Source organism: Gordionus sp. m RMFG-2023, chromosome 1, assembly GCF_954871325.1.
Source record: "Gordionus sp. m RMFG-2023 chromosome 1, tfGorSpeb1-WG-v2, whole genome shotgun sequence".
Lineage (NCBI taxonomy): Eukaryota > Metazoa > Nematomorpha > Gordioida > Chordodea > Parachordodidae > Gordionus > Gordionus sp. m RMFG-2023.
Genome location: NC_088775.1, coordinates 40,972,019 through 40,998,044, shown reverse-complemented (window position 1 = coordinate 40,998,044; position 26,026 = coordinate 40,972,019). Strand labels below are relative to the sequence as shown.

At 26.5% G+C, this 26,026-nt stretch overlaps 1 protein-coding gene and 1 long non-coding RNA gene across 4 annotated transcripts; both read right to left on the bottom strand.

Moving 5' to 3' along the window:
• Positions 1-9,379: 9,379 nt before the first annotated feature.
• Positions 9,380-9,706, bottom strand: LOC135925542 (uncharacterized). The gene has a single exon (XM_065460931.1). It carries the CDS (start codon positions 9,704-9,706, stop codon positions 9,380-9,382), a length of 327 nt encoding a protein of 108 aa, XP_065317003.1.
• A 5,390-nt stretch (positions 9,707-15,096) lies between these two features.
• On the bottom strand, positions 15,097-16,723 carry LOC135922078 (uncharacterized). Of its 3 annotated transcripts, none has more exons than XR_010570723.1 (4): positions 16,374-16,723; positions 16,073-16,149; positions 15,835-16,031; positions 15,097-15,235 (listed from the first exon to the last, which is right to left on the bottom strand). It is a non-coding gene; the product is annotated as an uncharacterized LOC135922078 (long non-coding RNA). The 3 variants fall into 3 exon arrangements; XR_010570724.1 differs by having other exon boundaries at positions 15,496-16,031; positions 16,421-16,723; XR_010570722.1 differs by having other exon boundaries at positions 16,421-16,723.
• Positions 16,724-26,026: the final 9,303 nt, after the last annotated feature.

Below are 26,026 nucleotides of genomic sequence, written 5' to 3'. Positions count from 1 at the left end.
TTTAAAAATTAAAATTCTTTTTTTAGATTTTTTTATTTATTTATATTATATAATTTATTTATTTTTTTCGCTTGATTTATTTTTTTAATTATTATTTTTATATAAATCATGTTCGCCTTCGCTTATGCCATTATAAATGGAAATAATTAATAAACATGAGAAAGTTAATAAATAAGAAAATTATTATTAAAAAAAATAGGTGAGGAACGACAGACTAAATAAAAATAATTTTTTTTAAATATAAAAATGGATTTTTCTCTTTCTAATTCTATAGATGAAGATTTCCAATCGACCTCACAGTCGCAGCAGGAAATTGAGGTATAATTATGTATTTTATTTTTTTGTTAATTATAAAATATAATTTTATTTTGGTATGCTTGAAAATGAACTTATTCTTATTTGAGCAAAACTATAAATACTAATATCAGAGAAATCATATGCACGGCCCGGCCCGCATCTTTTTTAAAATTATATTCGCGGCCCTACTTTTTTAAAAATAGATTATAAATATTATTGATTTTTATAACTAATAATGGCGATTTCAAATATTTGGTTTTAAAATATACTGCCCGGCCCGATTTTTTTATAAAAATTTTTCAGAACCGGCACGGTCCGGATATATTTAAAAAAATTAAAATACGGCCCGACCCTAAACTAATGATGGGCATATTAAATGATATAATTATATATATAAATTCTGTGGCAAAATAGGAAATTTGCAATTCAACCAGGTTTCTATTTTTTAAATTATTTTGCTTATGATTTTTTTTTTCAAAATTTACAGAAAAGAAATAATTACGATTATGTAATGTAATAACATTTACTGAGTTAGAAATTTTTAAAATAAAATAAGTTTCTATTTTAAGATTATAGTTCCTGTTGTGTTTTCTTAATGAATTATATATATTTAAAATTATAATAATTACAAAGAAAATTTCCTGCTAATTATTTTGATAGGATTTTTTTTCCGGGAAAAATTTTTTCCGGCTAATTATTTACTAGAATTTATTTTTCCTGGGATATAGTTATTTTAAAAATGGGGAATTTATTTCCGGGGAATAATTTTATATGGTAATTTTTTCCCGATAATTATTTTTTTTATTTCCAAATACCCTTCGACGAGCCAAATTTTTCAAGATAGACCCGGCCCTAATTATTTTTTAAAATAATTATTAATTTTATATAGACTTCTACTGAGTCATTTAGGTGTATTTCAATGTTGGAAATGAATGGGGATGATTCCGTGAATAGTTCTGATATTTTTAATTTTAAGAATTATTTCTACCATACTCCAAAAAAGACACATAGGAAATGTTCTTTATGCCAGAAGATGTATAGAGTTAGTACGGCGACAAGTATATATTTTTTAAATAATCATTCATAATTTTTACAAATATTTTATGTGTGTTAATTCAATAAAAATACCAAATTATCAGAGTTGTTAAACCATCGCGCTACCGCTTTCGCTGCCCATCAAAAAAAATGTAAATGGCTTCCATGATAATGTTAAAAAAATGCGCCATATATACATACCTCATGACAAAATTTGAAAACTACGTAGGTAGTTTTCTTGACCCAAGGATCAAGAAAATCTTTATCCCTAGTTTTATGAATTCATCCGGAGATATTACGAAAGATTTAAAGACTTATTTAATAATTATCAAACTTCATCCAGTCAAGATTATGATTATGAGGATCCCGACTCTACTATGATGTCGGTAAATATATTGAATGAGTTGAGAAGGTAAATATAATTCTAATTATTTATATACAATCATTCATATTTAATATTTAGAGATGCCTGTGTTAAGAAAAATCCGGCTTTAGACGAGATTGAGGATTATTTGGCGGATCCTGTGGCTAAGACAACAGTGGATGTTCTTGGTTGGTGGTCTGAAAATTCCAATAGATTCCGTAGGTTGTCGAATATGGCGAGAGATTATTTAGGGCAACAAACAACATCGGTTGCGAGTGAAAGATTGTTTTCAAGGGCTGCTAATATTTATACCAACAAAAGAAACAGAATGTCATCGTCAACTCTGAAAGAATGTCTTTCATTAAATTCATGGGACATTAATATATTAAATTTAAAGGAAGATTTTTGGAAATAATTTTTTAGCAGATTTTATTTATACATTTAATATAAAGTGAATGTTTTTTTTATAAATAAAGAATATATATAGTTAAAAAATGCGTCCCTATTTATTTTTTTTTAAATTTATAAAATAGTTTTATCGAATCGACGTAAGATATAAAATAGATATTTTAACTAAATGATCTTGTAATGAAATGAACTTGACTCTAGCATAAATTCAGACTGTTTTGTAAGTTTATTTCATGAATTCGAAGATACAGAAGAATATTAAAGTCTTGTTTTTTATAAGAATTTGAAATTATTTGACAAAATGTAATGATATCTCAAACAAAAATTTTAAGCTAAATTATTTTTAAAATAAGGGCTCGAGTAGAGGGTATATTAAAGTTTTTTATATATTTACCTGTAGTTATAAATAAAACATGTTATAATATACATGAAAAAATAGGCAGGACTATAGGCATAAGATGATGATAATATAAAGGTACAATTTTATTTTAAATATATAACTTTTATCATTCACTATCTAATAAATTTTAACAATTTATATACATTTTTAAATTAATTGTTTAATAGGTTAATATAAAATAAATTGATTTAAACAAACGAATATATAAAATATAAGTTTTATTTATATGAATAAAATTATAATTCATGCTAAACATTGACTTTTTAATTAATTAAACAATTTGATATATAAATGCCATAATAACAACACGCGAGCTTTTAAATTAACATGATTAAAATCTATATTTTTATCGATTTGCATCAATAAAATTATAAAATAACGATTATGACAATTGTCACTTATCTAGGGTACATCTTCACTGAAGGTTTATTTAGATATGTTAGCAATACTTATTTTAGCCTATTTAAGTCAAAAATTTAAAAAACTTTAAAAATAATGATTATGACAATTGTTACTTTTCTAGGGTACATCTTCACTGAAGTTTTATTTAGACATGTTAGCAGTACTTATTTTAGTCTATTTACGTCAAACAAATTTAAAAAACTTTAAAAATTACTATTATGACAATTGTCATTTATCTAGAGTACATCTACATTAAATTACCTGTTAAAGAAACATATTTTTGCCCATTAGCGTCACAAAAAAATCTTATATGTTCAAAAATACCTAACTATTATGATAATTATCATTTTTCCAGGGAACATCTTCATTGAATTTATAATATAATATCTTTACAATATAAATTATATTATAACCCTTTTGTGTACAAAAACTTCAAAAATCTTAAAAAATAACGCATATGACAATTGTCGCATTAAAAAAAAGTTTGACATAAATATTAATAAAAAAATAATTTAGAAAAACCACCTCTTTTCATATACTTAAAATATAGATATATTTATAAAAAAAATTATTTAGAAAAAGAAAAACCAGCTCTTTTATATATTCTTAAAATATAGATATATTTAGAAAAAAATAATTTAGAAAAACCACCTCTTATAACAAAATAAACTTAAAATATGGATATATTTATAAAAATAATATAAAAAAACTATAGAAGATTTGACCTAAAAGATTATTTATTTATGATAAAATTAACAAAAGTATTTCTTAAAAAAGATTTAAAAATTTATAAAAAAATCAACAAAATATGTTTCAAAAATATTTTTTTATTTCAAAAATTATTATTTGCTTAAAGTTTTTAGCTCAAAAATATGAATTTTTTTTTATTTAAAAAGAAACAAATAAATAAATCCATTTTTATTATAAGATCAAAACATATTTGAAATAAAATTTAAAAAAATTTTTTGTTTGATAATAATAAAATATTAACATTAAATATAAATAAAATAAATTATTTCACTAAAAATAAATAAATAAAATTCTACATTATTATTTAAAATATCTCAATAACATAAAAATAAATTTTGGCTCTAAATTTAAATTAAACTCAAGCTAACCTCTGAGTCGACTAAGTGAGCCGACTAAGCAAGTCGACTCGAGTCTGAGCCGTTTTATCGACTAGAAACTAGGCTCGAGTCGTAGCTAAGTTGACTCGGCTTAGCCGTTTAACAACACTAAAAATTTGTTTCCCTTATTATTTTAAGGTATCCTTACCCCTCAACAAGAGGCCTTTAATTATCGGATATCTCGTGCTAGGATACAAGTCGAATGTGCATTTGGCATCTTGAGTGCTAAATGGATGATTTTTGATCATCCTATGGATACAAAACTATCACTTACTGAATATATCATAAAAACATGCACATTACTACATAATATAATTATTGATAAGGAAAGATTTATTTCTTTTAATCCTAAAATAAAATCACCTCCTGAAAATTTATTTAAACCACAATCAGTTAAATCAGCAACAAATATTGCAAAGTTTAATAGAAATTTATTATGCTTATATTTATATAAAAATCCCATATTATAGATATTTATTTTGTATTTTATATAAAAATCTTGTTTTATATTTTATATAAATATCTTGTTTTGTATTTTATATATATTATAATAAAAATAAAGTTATTATTAATATAGTCTAAACTCATTAAATATATTTGTAGGAATATGTCACTAAAAAAGTTATATAGATGTTCTAAATTCATCTATTTAAAATATTTTTATAAAGCAAATAAACATAAATTACCAGTGTCATTAAACTTTCTCTTAGGACATTTATAATATTAACTACCAGATTCAACAGAAGATCCTTCATTATAAATAATATATTTTTAGATATTATTGATTACCAAACTCACAAGCTTAATTAATATAGGACTTTTGGGAATAATTATATCATTCAATGTATTTCACAAATTATTTATTTCAAATAAAATAAATACATAAAAAATCAAATAAAATAAATATATACAAAATAATTTTATTCAATTAAAATCTTTTATAACATCAAATATTCTAGTTGTTAATTCTTTTTTTTCCTGTTTTGTACAATCATCTAATTTTTCTTTCAACATTAGACATATTCCATATTCAGTTGATTTATTTTTAAGCAATTCAAATGTTAATAATGATTTTTCTTTTTCAAATTTAATTAGGTCCCTATATTCATCTATTTAAAATTTATCAAAAAATTAAAAAATATAAATTACCCATATTATTGTTCTTTCTCTTAGGATATTTATAATATGAACTAGGTGATCCAACACAGGGTATAGATTCTTAAATATAAATAATATAAGTTTTTAGAGAATATTAATTACCAGAATCATTAAGATTTAGTGTTACAGAATCTTTATTAATAACTGTAACATCTGATGTATTGTCAGTATCAATGAAATCACCTAAATAATAAATATATTTTCAATTAAAATGCTATATTTTACAATCATCTCTCTCCCCTGTCATTTCATTAAAAATATCACGAACCTCTATAGAACTAGAGTCCTCTTTATCTAAAGAGGACTTTTGAGACCTAGGTGTTATGGTTTCTACCATGAATAGCATATCCTGATAGAAAAGCCAGGTGATTTGATGGTCAGCCTCTGACCCACTTTTCAATTTAACTAACTTTTGTCTCTTTTATCAAACAATCTCTCAAATTTTTCCAGAGAGATTTGAGAGATGTTACTAAAAAAATTTATAAATATAATATGTATGCATAATTATTACCATTCGTCTTATACTCTTGAGCTAATAATCCCCAAACTTTGTTCTTGTAAATATTATTTTTATATAAATGATGGTGCTTATTATATAAGCACTCATATTTTTTAACTGAAAGAAAAAATGAAGATTTATCTATTTTATAAAAAAAAATTAAATTTAAATCATAATCATAATTTTAACTTGATTATTATTTGTTATTGTATCTTCGAAAAATGTTGCCATTGAATTCATTTTATTTTAAATTTAGTGCTAAATAAAATTTTGAGCTAAATTCACCAAAATCTGTATTTAACGAAGCACTATTTCAAAATCTCGCGATAAACACAAAATGATTTGTGTTTTGAAAAAATCGCGGCGATTAGCTCAATTCTGGGTGACTGAAACAAGTTAAATATCATCTACCCATTTTGAATTTTAAAATAAATTTTATTATATTTCTTATTTTATAATTCAATCTTAAGTTGTATAAGCTCATAAAGAATAATATTATGCATTTATTCTTTATTTATTAAAAAATGCACTTCTTATACTTATTAGTTAAAAAGTTAAGATAAAAAATCAATACAATAATAATAAAATAATTTTTTAGATTAAACATTGTATATTATCATTTTATTATATTCAAAATAAGGCTTCTATTTAGCAAGCGACAATAAAGACAAGAAGTATACACAAACAATAATATTGACACGATTAACAAATTGTTATAAAGTATTCTCTTTTTGCCAAGGAATCTGATTTATATTAAATACCCAAAGGCTCTTTTAAGGGCCATTTAAAATTTGTAGAAGAAAATAGGTATAAGATGATAAAAGTAAAAAATTTGAAAATTTTTTTGTTTTAAAATGTAGCTTTTGTTTTGATCCAAAGAAAAATTTATATTTTTTATATTCAAAAAAGAAATAAACAACTTTTCATTATACAGTGAAACGAGTGTTAAAAATCAACTAACAATAAAAGGGAATAAATCAATGATATATATAACATAGATTGGCGATTCATTCATTAAAAACGTCCTCACATTGCAATTAGCTGTAGCGCCATTTTGTAGCTTGAACGTTGATCAAATGCCTCATCATTATTATTATTATATTTTTAAATTCTCTATATCAATACAAAATAAATTCTCACCTCAACTGATGATTTTAGCAAGTTCTTCAATTCATTTTATTAGTAATCTAAAATATAAGACTCAAGATATACATATTTAAAAAGCCACAATACCACCCTTCATGCAAAATATTCCATACTAAAAAAAACCTTAACACACAAACTAAAACAAAATCTACCTAAACAAATCCTTGAAACTAACTCAACGCTTCTAAAATAAAAACAAATCCTAGAAACTAACCCAACACTTCTAAAAGAAAAACAAATTTATTTTCGATAATATCAATAATAATATCATTTTATAAAAAAAATAAAATTATATCAAATATAACTACAAAATTACATAAAAAAAACACGTGATTATGAGTGACGTGTTATAATATATACTATATATATTTATAACTACAATTATATCTAATGTAAAAAAAAATATATAATGTAAACGTATTTACGAATACGACATGCCACCCCTTTATGGGATCGTGGCATATCGTTAGATATAAAACAAAAACGCGGAAAAAAAAATATCTACAAAAAAAAACTTACGACATTATTTAAAGAATAATCTTCTTAAATAGACATTGGATTCACCCAGAAATCATCAGCTCGTGCCATTTGCGAAGCATCAACTGTTAGTGTATTGGTCACTAATCTTTGCAAAATATCTCCTCCATCTGTACCTCGGACTCCATTCAAGAACTGATCCCGAACATCCACACGACGAATATCCACGGAAGGTCTCTCCATCTCCTTATCCAACCCTGAGGGAGTGTTGGTTGTCTTCCCTCTGAATCGTGATGTCCCCGCTTCTGTCCTTGATAGATACGATTTTCAGATATGGCCTCCAGGGGACGCGCGTCTCCCGCGATAGCCGAGAACACTGGTGCCGTAAATGTCCCACCTCTTGACAATTAAAACATCTACGTCGTCGCGTCTCCTGAATCGGGGGCTGATTCTCATTAGCGGAACCCGTTGCTAGCGTCATCCCTTTGTTTTTCTTTATAAGGGTAACCTGTAAATAAAAATCTCCCATGTCAATGAGCCGGGATAGCGTCTCCATCTTGAATATTAATTTCCTAATATAAATTCTACAAACGAGGGAAAAGAAAAAAAAATATAAAATAAAATATTACCTTACCCTTTTAATAATATAAATGTTTTTACACACAACTTCCAAACAAAACTTTATCAATTAAAGTTTTTAAATTAATTTTCTAATTTAGCTCTCTAAACGAGACAAAAAAAAATAACATAAAATATTAACCTACCCTTTCAATATAAAGAAGATAAATGTGTTCATACACAACTTCCAAAACAAAACTTTATCAATTAAAGTCTTTAAATTATTTTTTTTTTTAAACTTTACAACCGAGACAAAAAAAAATATGACATAAAATAATATTAACTTACCCCTTTCAATATAAAGAATATAAATGTGTTTATACACCACTTCCAAAAAACTTTATCAATTAAAGTCTTTAAATTATTTTTTTTTAATTCAAATTTTACAAAATAAAGGTTTTAAATTAATTTTTTAATTTAAACTTTCCAAACGAGACAACAAAAAAAAATATAAAATAAAATATTAATTTACCCCTTTCAACATAAATAATATAAATGTACTTATAACAATTTTCGAAAAAAAAAACAACTGTACCAATTAAAGTTTATAATTACAACATTTATAATTATAACCTCAACCAGGCATCTACACCCTTCACTCCCTTTACAATACTTTTTAACAAAAACAAAATATGCCGAAATCAGAAAATCAATATCTCTCTTATAACTCACAACAACATATTAACAAATGTTTTTATCTTCTCTTTACCATAAACCTTCCATCTCATAACATTAAAATATATATATACTTTCTTTTTTTTACAAGAAAACATAACAAGCTTGCCGATAAGTAATTAAAATATCAAATCAGATATCAAATCAATTTCTCTACTCCCTATATGACTCCCCTTTATCCATTAACAAAATAACATACTACCATTTTCCATTTTTCAACCTTTATTTATAGCTAACAACTGGTAACCTCAATGAATATCAACCTTTCCCATTACAAAACATGAAATAATTTAAACCAATACTAAATACATCAAAACAAAAAAAATTACCAACAGTTCATTTACATTTAATTTCCCTTTTATGCTTAATTTTTACATAAATATATATACGTATCACTTTAAGCCTCTCCTATTTGATCCTTTACTTCCCATTCCCAAATACAATACATTACCCAAACCATCATTTACACATTATATATTTGCTCGGAAACGAGTCTAATCCTTCGGGATGCACCTTCATTTTATTTATATATATATTTTCATTTTCATATTTATATTATCATATGAGGTACCTCAGATTTACTCCCGCGGTCGTATATGATCATTGTGGCGCATAAATTTGCCCCCCATTTCTAATTGAATCAAGTTCAACTTTGAACCTCTGTTTACCCCAACAATGCCCTTGGCCCATTTCTTGCCCCTTCCGTCAAACAAACGAGTTCATACTTTTTCTCCAACTTCAAACCTAATCTTTCGGTCCTCCAAAACTCCCTTCTAGTGACTCTCGGCCCTTAGAAAATCTAGGGGAACCCTAGTCCTCCGGCCCAAAAACAATTCAGCAGGTGTCACTCCCTCCTTATTACTGGAATTGAGGTAATACAACTGGGCCAAATACGTCCCATTCCCTTGATTGCCGGCTTTCCTTATCCAATTCTTAACAATTGATACCATCCTCTCAGCTTGAACATTTGAGCTGGGATGATAGGGCGGGGTCAAAATGTGTCGAATCCTAGACTCTTTACAAAACTGCTTGAAATTTTCGCTAACAAAGGCAGGTCCACCATAAGATACACTGGTATCCGGCAATCCGAACTTGGCCATTAATGCCCTCAATTTTCTTACAACAATTTTCGTGGTATATCTATGTACCTCCTCGTACTCTATCCATTTCGAATACGAATCTACCACTAAAAAATACGACCTTTTATCTAAATCGAAAAAATCAACATGTTAGTGTTCCCACGGTTTTCTCGACCTGGGCGATATCTGACCTACCTTCTTTCGGGGCATCGCCGCGCACGAATTACACGGCTCACATTTCCTTGTGATATTTTCAATATCTTTTCCCATACCCGGCCACCAAACATATTCACGGGCCCACGATTTCATCTTCCCTTGATCTTGTTGTCCAGCATGTAACAAATTTAAAATTTTACCCCGTAATTTGAACGGAATTCCGGCACGATTACCCCTCATTAAACAATCATTCACCACAGACAATTCCTCTTCCACCTTTTTAAAAACTTTACAATCCTCTTCCCAAGGCTTTTTCCCCATTACACATAACTTTATCCTAGTCATTTCTCTATCTCTCATTGTACTCAACTTAAGATCCTCCCAATTGGTAGGACCCCCTTTGAGCATATGCGAAAGCGAACAAACCAGGGCCTTTTCACTGTTTCGAACCTTATCCTTGTTCCCTTCATCATTTCCTTCATTTAATCCTAATCGAGACAAACTATCAGGCAAACAATTCTCTTTGCGGCAACGATATCGGATTTCCACATTAAAGCTGCCCACCAACAACAACCAACGTTGTAACCGGGGAGACATCATTAACTCCCGATTGTTTTTCAGAAATAAGTGAATTAACGGCTTGTGATCAGTAAAAATTACAAATTTTTTACCAATCAAATATTCACGACATTTTGTCAACCCGAAAATCACAGCCAGGGCCTCCTGTTCAATCACAGAATACCTGGTCTCTACCTCACGAAAAACACGCGAGAAAAACAATATGGGTCTCTCCAAGCCCTCTATTACCTGTAATAACGCCCCACCAACTCCTTTATTCGAAGCATCTACCGCCAAGACAATTTCCAATTCATTATCAAAACACACCAAAACCACCTCTTTTCCAATTTTTTCCTTTAAAATTTCAAAAGCAATCTGCTGTACATCCTTCCACTCAAAATGAATTCCCTTTTTCAATAAATCATACAACGGCGCCGCAACCTTTGCAAAATCTTCCACGAACCTGTGGTAATAATTGACCATACCCAAAAAAGACTGCAACTCAGCCTTAGTGTCAGGCCGTTTCATGTTCGATATATTCTTCAAATTTTTATCCAAAGGTTTCACCTCAATTCCATTAATTCGATGACCCAAATATTCAACCTCCATTACCCCCAGAACACTTTTCTCCTTACTAGCTCTCAAGCCTTTATCACGAATTCTCCTAAACACTTCCTCCAAACGTTGATTATGCTGCTCCGGCGTCACGCCAGTAATTAACACATCATCCATATAATAAAATACTCCTTCTAATCCTTGAAAAACTGACGCCATGATCCGTTGAAAAATGGGAGCAGATACGCTCAACCCAAATGGTAATCTACAAAACGTGAACAATCCCTTTGGAGTCGTTATCGTCAATAATTTACGGATTTCCTTTCTCAAAGGTAACTGCAAATACGCCGACGAAAAATCCACCTTGGAAAAATATTTCGCACCCTTCAACTGAGCCAAAATCTCCTCAATCCTAGGCAATGGATATTTAACCTCCACCACCCATCGATTTACTGTGACCCTGAAATCCGCACAAAGTCTTAATTTACCATTTTCCTTTTTAACTGGCACTAACGCGGTTGCCCATTCGCTATATCCCACAGGAATAATAATGCCGTCTTTCACCCATCTATCTAATTCCTCATCGATCTCCTTCCTCCATTCGAAAGGAACTCGCCGACAAGCCAAAAAGATCGGTGAAAAACCCTCCCTAAGTTGAACATCAACTTGATAATCATTTAAACAACCTAATTTTTCATCAAAAATGATGCCAAACTGCCTCACTAGAATAGGAATAGCTTGATTAACTTTACTCCAATCCTCTTTTTCCCCGACCATAATTTGCTTCTCATTTCCCTCATCATTAAAATCCAACTTACTCGATTTCTCCATCATCTCCTCCGAAATTTCACAAATTTTATTATCGGTATTATCCAAATTTCCATTCTCTCCAACATCCATTATTACATTATCACTAATATTAAAAATATTCCAAAAATTATTAGGAGGACTTAGCTTAGTAATCCAATCCCAACCCATAATAGTTTCAACATTTTCCTTTACTACCCATAAATCAAGAAAAAACATAGTATCGTTAAAATGCACCCCCAATTTACTTTTTCCTAAAACCCCAATTTCAGACCCATCAAATTGTCTGACACACATAGACTCCCTCTCAAGTGTTTTTCCTGGCCAATACTTATAGAAATTTTCGCTAGACATAATCGAAATGCTAGCTCCCGTATCAAATAACATATATATATTTTTATTGTCATCTTCAAATTAACCTTAGGACACAAACACTGTCCATTTAAGATCTCCGTCATTAAAATATTATATGTTTTAATCGGAGAATCAGCTTTATTTTATCTAAAAATTGGCATTCACATTGCCCCCTAAATTCACCTCGGAATTTAAATTTTTATTACTGACAATTACATTTCTTTTAACAAGATTTGGGGGACATCTTTCCCAAATAAAATTCTTAACATCCCTTCTAAGAGAATAACGGACAATATTCCTCGGATATTGTTCCCACCTAAATCGACTAACCTCCCTCCCAGAGAAATTACAAGAATGATTTCTTATTTTAATTCTATCATTCCCCTCATTTCGACTAATAATATTAAATGTTTTATTATGCAAATTATTCCGAACTCTCGGAGCCCCGACTCCTATATGATTCACTCTGCAATCATATAGTCAACATGAATTTTGAGATACCTCCATGCAGTCCACAGCTACATGTCCCGGCCTTTTACATTTAAAACATAATCTGGCCCCATTTAAACTAACCATTTTTACATTAGCATTTCCTATTTCAGGTCTCTTTAACGGAAATCCATCTTTAAACCTTTGCTCTGGGACTACGCAGGTATTTCTTTTATGTCCTCTCCATCCGCAACGATGGCAAATAATCATTTCCACAAATCTTTTATTTCTCGAAAATTCCTTATTTTCCTCGTAATCATTAAATCTCTGATTAATATTTCTATCACCCACCTGGCTCTTAACCGGATTTTTACTCTCCTTTATCAACGCATTGATGGCTTCTTTCATTCCTTTCATTTCCAAGAAGATCCTATCGGACCTTTCCCCAACATTTCCAGCCTTTATTTCCTCTAAAACATCTTTTAGATTACTTTCCAAGTCTGCTATTTTCTTCCCATAAATATCCGATATTAAATTAAAATACGTTTCCTCCATTTTTTTTATAAACATCTGACACCGCAGTGTCCTTCTTCCAACTGCAATACATTCCTGCCAGTACCGCGGTACCCCTTTTTACCAAATATTTCGCCAAAATCCCCAATATATAAATTATTACCATTATTCCAATTATCATTCTCTGTTTAATTAAATCCAACTCATCAAACTTTTTATACAAAACTTTAAGACCCAAATTCGTATATATTGAAATCTTAGCAGCCACACTGTAATCATCATGATACCTAAAAAAATGAACCTTTGGTCATGAATCTTTTAGTCAATACTAATACTCAATTACAAACACTTTAAATACTTGTAGAAAATATTAATTCAGCACCTTAAATAAAAACTTCACTATTAAAATCGTATAATGGTTAGTACAAATGCGCAGTCAAAAAAGTTTAAGAAAATTATATAATTAAAAATTTTTGTTTTACCTTCTAAACCGAATAACTCCTAGAAAACTATCAGCGTCACAAGGCACCACTAAAAAAAACCTTAACACACAAACTAAAACAAAATCTACCTAAACAAATCCTTGAAACTAACTCAATGCTTCTAAAATAAAAACAAATCATAGAGACTAACCCAACACTTCTAAAAGAAAAACAAATTTATTTTCGATAATATCAATAAAAATATCATTTTATAAAAAAAATAAAATGATATCAAATATAACTACAAAATTACATAAAAAAAACACGTGATTATGAGTGACGTGTTATAATATATATATATTTATAACTACAATTATATCTAATGTAAAAAAAAATATATAATGTAAACGTATTTACGAATACGACACATACCTCTATCTATTACACCCTTAAAAAATCCACCATATAATCTCCAATAAACCTTACCACCCAGATTCCTTTAACCCATATGGATCAAATGCCTCGATCATTATTTTTAAATTATCTATATCAATACAAAATAAATTCTCACCTCAACTGATGATTTTAGCAAGTTCTTCAATTCATTTTATTAGTAATCTAAAATATAAGACTCAAGATATACATATATAAAAAGCCACAATACCACCCCTCATTTCCAAGAATATTAGCTTTTATAGTTTTATCAAATTCACTTGATATTTCAATAAAAATCTTGTTACACACATGTTGTTCATTTATAGAATCTTTTAATTAAAAATAATAAATATATTATTTTTATATTTTACATATATAATCTTTTATGATTCCTGTCTTAATAATAAATATCGATGCCTAAAAATAGATCTATCCATCCCAAATGGCGAAGATTTTCCGGTTCATCTTTTGGAAGAATATAACCTAACAAATGAAATGGAATTTTGATGTCTATGGATTCAAATATTCTTAATTCGCTCCTCATCATGAATATAATTATTCAAGACTAAAAAACAGATAAGATATATATGTCTTTATATTATTAATTATTAAATTACAATTACAATATCGGAAAGGGTAAGTTCCACTCATTTAGTTAAACTACAACTGGGTACAAGGTTTGTTGGTATCCCTGAGAAAAAAAATCGGCATAATTTTATAAAAGGTGGGCCTTCAAAAAATTCACGTTCGCTCATTTTGGGCAGGTCTATGACCAACGTGCTAGATAAGATAAGAATAATAAATATCATAGATGCACCTATATTTATTGTAGTAGCTGGTACTTTTAATTTTATGTAATATAGTGGCTTATAACTTAAAACAATAATCACTCATAAGTTTATGTAAAAAATAGACCTGTATAGATAAAATTAAATAAAATCTACAAATTTTGTTACTAATAAGAGAAATAGGTGCTGTTAATTTTTTTATTTTGTATTATTAATTTTATTATAAAGGAAGAACTAAAGATAACTCCAAAAGTATATACTATTAAGATTCTCTTCATAGTTGATCATTTATTTTGTTTTGATTATTTCATTATAATTATAAATGACAAATAAAAAAATATCTTTTATTTTTTTTCAATAAATACATAATGTAATAATATCATTTTTTGCTTGAGTATAAATTATATTATATAAATCATTTATTTAAAGTATATTTAATAAGTATATAATGATACAAATGTATAGGCCTTGAAAAGGAAAAGATATTGCAACAATTCACTTTCATATTATTTTTGAGTACATTTTCTCATCACCTAAAAAAATTAATATAATTAATTAGCATAGATAATGTATTAGATCATAATTTTTATAATATGCCTAATATCTGGTCATTCCTTATACAATATAATTTTTAAAATATAAAAGAAGATATATATATTATTATATATGACTTATTGATTATTAAATTAAATTGCTTTCGTAAGATTCTGTCGCATACCAGTTCTCAATTCCTGGTTTCTTAAGTCAGCAAAATGATAAAAAAAAAATAGTATAAAATCTAATAATTGGTTACTTTTGAACAATTAATTTTACAAGAATTTGAAAATGGCTGTACCCAATTTCATGTTCAATGATATGATCACAAAAATCAATAAAGAGATTTGTGCCTATTAAAAAAATATTAAATTCATTTCTTTTAAATATTTGTATCTATTATTTTGGAAAAAATTAATACTTCCATTTTTTTAAAAATATTTTTATGTGTGATTTCATTTTGATAAGTTCTAAATGAACTTTCACATATTCTGCATAGTTTGGACATACTAGTAGAAGGTATCACCACCCCCCCCCCATTATTTTTAATATTTATTAGCATATTATTGATATTATTATCATTATAAGAATCACTAACCATTGCTGTAATGCAAACATCACAACGTAGCTTTTTTTCTTTAATAAGTTGGTGTACAATATATCCCAATATATAAATTGATACATTATCTAAATATAAAGATAATTTCAGGATATGTGGGTTTGTGTTTCTAAAATTATAAGATGAAGTGGTGGGTATGGGTACTAGATTGGCTATATGTTTGATAATGTTAACATCTATTTTTGATATAATTATATATTAATTAAAAATAATAAACTTGTGATAAGATATATGGAAATTGTTTACTATTTTATTTGTTTTATTACAATTTTGAACACAGCACACTCCCATTATCTAAATAAAATAATAAATGATAGTGATATTAAAAGACATGTTTTGTATGTATCCTAAAATGCATTAACATATGATTTATAAGTCCATACTGAATTATGTTAAACTATATTTTAAAAAATTAAAAGAAGGGTTAGTCTTAGAATCATTTTTTTTAGGTATAATCAGCTAATCTACGTTCATAAAAATTCACTAGACTAAGAAATTAAAACAAATTATAATCTTACCATAATATTTAAGAATATAAGAAAAATAATATATCATAAATGAAAACTTTTCAAAATAAATTATCTTTGTAGACTTCTTCTTATCTTATCTAGCACGTTGGTCATAGACCTGCCCAAAATGAGCGAACGTGAATTTTATGAAGGCCCACCCTTCATAAAATTATGCCGATTTTTTTTCTCAAGGATACCAACAAACCTTGTACCCAGTTGTAGTTTAACTAAATGAGTGGAATTTACCCTTTCCGATATTGTAATTGTAATTTATAAATTAATAATATAAAGACATATATTTCTTATTTGTTTTTTAATCTTGAATAGTTATATTCATGATAAGGAATTAGTTAAGAATATTTGAATCCATAGACATCAAAATTCCATTTCATTTGTTAGGTTATATTCTTCCAAAAGATGAACCGGAAAATCTTCGCCATTTGGGATGGATAGATGAATGGAAATATATTTTTGAAATTTTTTTGAGACTCGTTTTGGCAATATTATATATGTATTAATATTTCATGCTGACAAATAATGGATATCCAAACTACAAAATGGCTCTACAGCTGATTGCAATGTGAGGACATTTTTATCATGCATTTAATGAATGAATCGCCAATCTATGTTATATATATCATTGGAATAAATATAATAAAGTTTTATTTTAATTTAATACATATTGAAATTCAGGCTTGTTAATCGATCTTTTTAAAACGATCGAATCCCGATCTCGATCTTTTCAAAAAAAGATGATCGAAATCCAGGATCGACCTTTTTTTCTATTTAAATTTCTGAAGGAAATTTCTGACCGATGCAAAATTAACTAATATATGGTATAAATTTATTGTTATTGAATAATAATATAATATAACCGATGCAAAATTAACTAATATAAAAATAAATTAAATATGATAGAAATTTATTGTAATTGAAAAATAAATATGCTAAATGTATAACAATTATAATATATTTATTTATAATTAAAATTAGCTTTTAATAATAAAATTTTTTCTAAATTATCATCATTTAAACATCCGCGTCTTTCATTTAGAACATGTTTAGCTTTACTAAACAAGCGCTCCACAGGAGCGCTTGATGGCAAAGGTGTATTATATTCAATAAATATTTTTTTAAAATTAATATAAGTATTAAAAATATTCATGGAATCATCATTTGAATAAAAAAAAAAGTTTAACGGAACAACCATTTTGTACAGTATTTTTCCCAAAAAAGGCATCAATGTCATCCATACATTCATTTGAGGTATCCACAGATGGTTGTTCCTGAATATTTTTCAAATGAGCAATTAATCGTTCTTTTACCATCATATTTTGTGGCAGATTAATATAGGGCCAATTGAGTTTAAATTTAGGGTGAATCATGGCTGCCAAAATATTACTGTCTTCATACAGTGAAGGAAATCTATATTATGAAATGATAATTAATTTATTATTAAATAAGTGTTCATTTCATATAAATCAAATCAAGTATCTGCATAACTTAACCCTTTTAAATTTTACAGTCAAGTCTGGCACATCATCTGTATGGTATTTATTAATATTTGGGTCATATCATAAATATTGATTAAATTAAATGTAAGCTTAATACTTAATATACAAAGAAATTAACATTGTAATTTATTTACAAAGAATATTAGTCAAAATATTAGCTTAAAATTCAAATAATATAATAAATTTTTAATGTCCTCAAAGGCCCATTAATATTTTACTAGATATCAAAGGTTTAGTAGAACTGGCCTGTTAAAAAAATATTTTACTAAATTTGCCAGATCTTTGCAATTTTTTAATATATTTTGCAGATATCTGATAATATAAAATAATTGCATAAAAAAATATTACCTTTTATCAATACCTCTTAAAACACTATCTACAAGGGGCTGGCAATACCGCAGGCAGCTAAACTTCGTTATCTATTAATATCGATAGAACGGGAGTTAGATATCCCTGCCCCATATTATCCTTCCGTTCCAAGATTTTTAAAGATAGCCAAAGGTTCCATAACCTATAAAATTTAAATTTATTTAGAAAATATTATTGTATTACTTTTGCATATTCTTTAACAAAAAAACATTCATCTTGCCTGAACATTGTAAATCCAATTTGGTCAAATACTTGTTCCACTTCTGAAAACCTTTCAGAAAGCATTCTATCTATTAATTTCATGGATTGATAGTAAGAATTCCATCTTGTTTTGTTAGGAGTATTAAATATCTCCCTAAGTTCTCCAACAAAATATCCGCCATTTTTGACGACATATTTTGCTTATTAACTAAAGCAAAACATTTTGCAAAAGTTGATCGAGATATTCGTTTGTAATTAAGGTCACTATCTGCCATCTCCGCATCTGTTGTTGCAATAAGGTTAAGATTGTGGCAACAACAACGTTGATGTTTTGGTAGGCTGATAGTAGAAATAATTGGGTCATCAACGGATAATATGTCATCCAAATTTATCAATTCCATATCCTCATTACTCTCTTCTTCATTTTCTCCAAAAACTCTAGGAAAAATAAATTTATTTAAATATTTTTTGCTAAATATAAATATTACTTAAATGCCTTGACAAAGTTGGTTCCATTGTCAGTCACCATCCTCACCACCTTATTATGAATTTTATAGAACTTGTGGATACCCATGATTTCGTTGGCCAAAACATTATATGTTTGCCTCCCAATTATCCTCCTCAGTGCCAAAGCGGCTGACCTTCTCTTGATGGTTAAAGGATCCAGCCAATGTGCAGTAAGTCCAATAAAAGCCCTAATAAAATAAACATTATAAAATTTATATAAATATAATATACCTTCGATGACCACTCCAACAATCAGCAGTGGTGCATACATAAGAAACTTCAGACAAATCTCTTATAAGATTTGTCGTCATATCTTTAAAGGAAGCAGATATCCTGTTGCCCAGTGTTTGGCGACAAATAATTTTTGTCGCAGGAGAAAAAGTTTTAATCATTTTTTCAAATGAAGGATCATCAACCAGAGACAGTGGTTGGAAGGTGTCAATAATAAAATCCATGATAACTTTATCTGCTGTTTTTTGCGAAACAGCTGGAATGTTTAGATTGTTAAAATTTAATTTAGATTGTCTGGATTTGCTACCAGAACCACTTTGGTTTTGCTGCGATATATTTTTTTGTGTAGAGAATTCGTTGAGGTGTTTGGTAATCTCATTTTTAAATTCACTGTGCTTTTTCTTTATAAAAGAAAAAAATAGTATGTATCAAAGTTGGATGTAAATAACTTCTCTTGAATCAAATTTCATTTTTAAAATTTTATATGGAAATTTAAAGTTAAAAAAGAGAATGTACAGGCTGAATGTAAAACCTATATTAACAAAAAAATGATAAAGGGTTCAACACAAATTTTGTTAAACATATTAAAGTATATTATTTAATTTATACATGGTTAAAAAAGGTTCATATAGGTTATCTTAAATTTTAAGTTTACAATATTGTCTTTGTCTATCATTATTAAAAGTTGCCCAAGATGATATGGGTAAAGATTTTGATAAAATATTTTCCTATATATGAATATAATTAGCCTTTTTGGCATTTAAGAACTATGGATTAAGGCTTCAACAAATTTTGTTAAACATATTAAAATATGTTTTATTAGTGGTTAAAAGGGGTAGGTTATCTTAAAAATTTAAGTTTACAATACATTATTAAAAGTTGCCCAAGATGTTGTGGGCTAAAGATTTTGATAAAGTATTTTCCTATTATGAATTAGAGACCATCATGGGCCTATTAGGACCAAGCCTGGCCCAGGCTTATCGTAAAAAAAAATTATGTACACTTAACTTATGCAAATTTATTGGCCAAAATGAGAAAAAATTCATAATGAATTTTAGTAATATGATGAATAAAAATTCAAATTTCTATAATTTAAATGTAAGTTGTATTTGTTATATTTGTCCTATTAAATATCCTTATAAAATAAGCTAAATTTGAATTTAAAAATTTAGGCCCAAGCCCGCTATAAGATTTAAAAAATATCCCAAGCCCTGCCCAAGCCCATAAAATTATTTTATGTACACTTAACTTATGCAAATTTATTGGCCAAAATGAGAAAAAATTCAAATTTCTATATTTTAAATGTAAGTTGTATTTGTTATATTTGTTCTAATAAATATCCTTAAAATAAGCTAAATTTGAATTTAAAAATTTAGGCCCAAGCCCGCTATAAGATTTAAAAAATATCCCAAGCCCTGCCTAAGCCCATAAAATTATTTTATGTACACTTAACTTTACAAAGTTTCAATGCACAGAAACGTTTAACTTAGCAGTTCTTATTATTTCAAAACGCAAAGTCTTTATTTTTTTTTTACCTTTTTTTTTTATTAATTTCACAACAAGGATTAATATCTCGTCTTTATTTTTTTTAAAGAAATAAGAATTTTCAAAAAAAAAAACAATATATAAAAAAAAATATAATTATAATAATCATGAATTTCCACTTTTTTTTAGTTTATATATGATTATTTTTTACTTTATAAATATTAAATTATTTTACATAATAAATATTAAAAATATTTATATAATAATGTTCATGATGACTGGGCGAAACTTTAAAAAAAAATATTAAAAAAAAAATTCCAAACAAAAAAAAATATTTCATGACTCACAAAAAATTTTTTATTTAATATTAATAAATAAAACTATATATAATATAACTTATGCTAATTTATTGGCCAAAATGAGAAAAAATTCATAATGAATTTTAGCAATATGATAAATAAAAATTCAAATTTCTATATTTTAAATGTAAGCTGTATTTGTTATATTTGTCCTATTAAATATCCTTAAAATAAGCTAAATTTGAATTTAAAAATTTTGGCCCAAGCCCTATTTCAAAAATTTCCAAAGAACCCAAGCCCGGCCCAGGCCCGCTAGAAAATATGTAATTAAGCCCATACCCAGCTATGAATATAATGAGGCTTTTTGGCATTTAAGAACTTATGGATTGAGTCAAATGATACAAAAAATACTTCCAATTCAAAATATATTATTAAAAAAAGCCCTAAAAATGTTGTCAAGAAGAGGTATATAATCAAGCTCAAACTGAAACTATAATACTAATAAAAATAGATTTAAATAGATATTTATTTTTCTTTTGGTGAAACATTGATAAGTTCAATACAAATAACATTGAACTGGATGTTTTAATTATATTAAAGAAAGTCAAAATACATTATAAAGGCTTAATTATTACACTTCCATTTATTATAAATACTCTTATATTGAAAATTAAACTAATATAATTATAGTAATATTAAAAAATAAATGCCTAATTATTATATATAATATAAATAACATACTGTATTTAAAAATTAATTTTTTTTATAAAGAATCTGTATCTATTAGATTCTATTTCTGTAGGACCTGCTCAACTCAGGAATGTAATAAATTAAATTTAAACATGTTGACATTAAGATTATTAAATAAAAAAATTTTAAAAGAAATACTTGTAAATGTCTTTTTAAATTGGATGATGATATTTTTGATGATGAGATAATCTTCTTACATAGACGGCATTTGGTGCTGATTATATTATAAGAGTTGCTTTCATCCACTTCACATAAAGTAAAATACTTACATAATTTCAAAAATGGTAAAAGATTCTCATTCTCACTTATATCATCTGCTGTTACATCAATTAAATCTATAATGGACATAGCTCTAAATCTCGTTATATCTAAAATAAATGGTGGATAGGAAGTTGATAATGGAAATTGATAAAATATGAAGATAGATATTTTTTTAAAAAATAATATTTTAATTTAATTTTCAAAATTTTCATTTAATTTATTGCTTTTTAAGTAAAAAATTAATTTTTAAAAAGATCGGGATCGAATTTTAAACAAAATGATCTCGATCCTCAATTTAAGTCAGAATCATAAATCTCGTAAAATTGACAAATTTGCGATCGAATCCAGGATCGTCGATCTTTTGATTCGATCTTTTAACAACTCTGTTGAAATTAAATATGGACAAGCAATTAATTAACAAGATTAATCGTTTTTAAATTAATAAAAAGAAATTATGTTGTAAATATAAATTTGTAATAAAAAATGGAAATTTTTTTTTGATCTACTTTATCAATCAAGTAAGATTTTTGTAATCTAAAATTTTAAATCATTTTTTGTAAAAAGACTTTTTGATATTTGAAAATATTTTAGAATTTCTTAAATGTAATCTATTTTGAAATTTTGCACCAATTTATTTCGATAAAAATATGATAATACTATAAATTTTTATAATAACTTCGATAAAATAATTAATACATAAAAAATATTATTATAATTTATCAAAATATTCTTTTGTTCCACGAATTTGATGATGGTACCTATTTAGAAATTAAAAGAGTTAATATTATAATTATTAATACAAATCAATTAAAAGGATTACCTAATTAATCAGTTGCCCGCGATAACCCAACTCCAAATAGTTTTGCATGTGATTGTAAAAGTTAGTAAAGTCATAGGAATAAATCCGTGTAAGAGCTGAATAATATTCCCAATAATTTCATCTCTTGAATTAAGGCGGGGGTTTATTGCTCGATATTTATTTTTCAAGACTCCAAAAAAATTTTCGATGGGATTTAGCTGAGGTGAATATGTTGGTAGATATTCAATCCTATCTTTATATGCATCGATAAGATGGCTTCTATGGATAGATGCATTATCCATTACAATAATTGCATCTGGTGGTAAGACACTGATAAGCTCTGTCATAAAATCACGGAATAACAACCCATTATAAGCTCCTTCGATTATTTTATAATGGATTACCCCTCCAATTCCAATTGTACAAAGTATGCTTACATTTTTACCCTTAGAGGATGGAATTTTTATTACTGGACGGACATTTTATGGTGCCCAGGCATAGATTGGTACAACGTGCAAGTTTATTCCAGTTTCATCTAAGAAATATAATTTTTCTCTTGGGGTATTTAAGATCTTTACTCAATAGATTTGACGAATATTGATTGCCCCAGGAGTATTTCTTCTATCAGGCTCCTTGCCAGCTCTTTTTTTCGACCAACCTATATTTTTTATATATTTGCTAATTGTTGTTTTCGTTCTTGGACTACCAGGAGATAAATTTTCTATTATCTGCTGGATAGTAAGAGTATTATTATCCATCAATAAATTTATGATGAGTCTTTCAATTATGGAAGTATCTTTTTTTTTACTTCCTCTTTTTTGAATATTATATTCTTTTAAAGGTTCTCCATTTATATCTGGGAATGTGTCCCGTCTAAATTTATGAACTGATGCTGTAGACATTTCGACGTATTTTGCAATGTTTTTAATTTTTATCTGTTATCTTTCTGGCATTGATAAAATTTTAGTAACTATATCTATTTTTTCTTTATTCCAATATTTGTGTATTCTTTTTGGTCTTTGAATTCTCGACAAAGATTGGGAGTTTTCATTTAAATTGGAAAAATTAATATTACTATTGGATAATAAAGATTCTATATTAAACATTTTTTTTTAATATTTAAGATAAATTTTAAAAATTAATAAATATTTTTTTACTTATTTAAGAAAAATTTAAAAAATTAATAAAAGTTTAACACATTTTTTTATTTTTATAATTAAACACAACGATTAATCTTGTTAATTAATTACTTGTCCATATTTAATTTCAATATGTATTAAATTAAAATAAAACTTTATTATATTTATCCCCTTTTATTGTTAGTTGATTTTTAACACTCGTTTCACTGTAATGTGAATTCTCATAGCAGATTTGAATATGAATATTTTTTTAAAAAGTTTATATCATATTAGATTCTTATGGTTGAGCATCAAAGCAATTTTGATTTAGACAATATAACTTCTACAAGTCAGATAAATTTAGAGATAACAATATTTTTAAGAATATATTTACTATTGATTTGAAATGTAATTATTAAAAGTTTTAACCTAAAATTTTTATCTATATATATATGCTATAATCTATTTAATAGGTTGGGGCTCAATTTGAATCATTTAATGATTTGCAGGTATAAAGATAGCAAATATTATCCAATACTTTAACAAATATTTTTATCAATTATATGTTGTCTATTTAAATAATAAGAATATGCATAAATGAGATAAAAATAATTCCCAATGAATCATAACATATATTAGTCAGTTTGATTTAATTTCATATATTATCACTCAGAGATTGATTTTATTTTTTCTGCATGTATTTTATCAAAAACAGTAGAAATAACCTGAGACTTTAAAATTTTGCTTACAGATGAAAATTCACTAATAAAATTTTTTTCCTTCAAATAATTTAGGCTTCCAAATTATTCCAAATAATTTTATTTAATTCTATTTTTAACAGCTATTATTACTCTTACTACTATTGGCTTAAATCTCACTGATTGAACTAAGTTAAATATTATCTACCCATTTTGGATTTCAATTTAAAATAAATTTTATAATTCAATCTTAAGTTGTTTTACTTCTTATACTTATTGGTTAAAATATTTCAATTAAGTTAAAATAAAAAATCAATACCATAAACACTATAATAAAATAATTATTTAGATTAAATAATGTTTATTATCATTTTATTAAATTCAAAATAAGGCTTCTATGTAGCAAGCGACAATAAAGTCAAGAAGTATACAATGGAAATAAACAATAATATTGACACCTCCATATAATACCGAAAGGCCCTTTTAAGGGCCAGATAAAAATTGTAGAAGAAAAAGAGTTTAAATATATTAAAACATTAAGCTTTTGTTTCCATCAAAAGAGAAATTTATATTTTATATAAGTCAAATAAAAAGAATAAACAACTTTTCATTTTAATGTGAATTCTGATATAATTATGGAATAAATATTTTAAATTATATATTTTATTTGAATTTAATAATATCACCTTTGATTCAATTTTAACTATATTTCTTTATCCTAATTTTATTCTTAGCACATAAATTAAACTATCAAAAGTTTATAAAAATGATAGTATTCTTAAATCTTATTAGAAAATCTTTTATATTCATTGTTTTGCAAACTTGGCCTACATTTTGATCAATTCATTCACAAATCCTATAATCTTGCCTTATTTTCCAAAACATCTTTAATTTTTTTTATATCTTACCCTTTTAAATAGCCAAAATAACCTAAATCAGCCCATAAAAAGTTTCCCTGTTCTTTATTATTGCATTATCTAGAAGTGACTCAATAAAACAAATATTTTTTGAAGGTCATTTTTTATTATAAGATATATAATTTATAAAAAAATAGAATTAAATATAATAAAAGTGGTCTATTACTAAAAGGATTTAATGGCCTAATATTAGTTCCATGTGGTAGTACTAAAATAAAATAATATCTAGAATTGAGTCATATAAATTCTTTTTTATAACTTTTAATATTTAATAAAAAAACCTAATTCTCAGGCAGAATTTATCAATTTCATAATAACTAGCTATATTAATTCAGGTATTTATATATTTTTTTTATTACCTTATTTTAATTTAGCAAATAGAATTTTACAAGAATCCAAAGAAAATATAAAAAGTATATATTTTTAAAAATACTTATATTTTTTTTACCAGAAAATAAACCCATGGCCTATTCAAATCTTTCAAATATAGAAAAGGCAATTTTTAATTTTGCA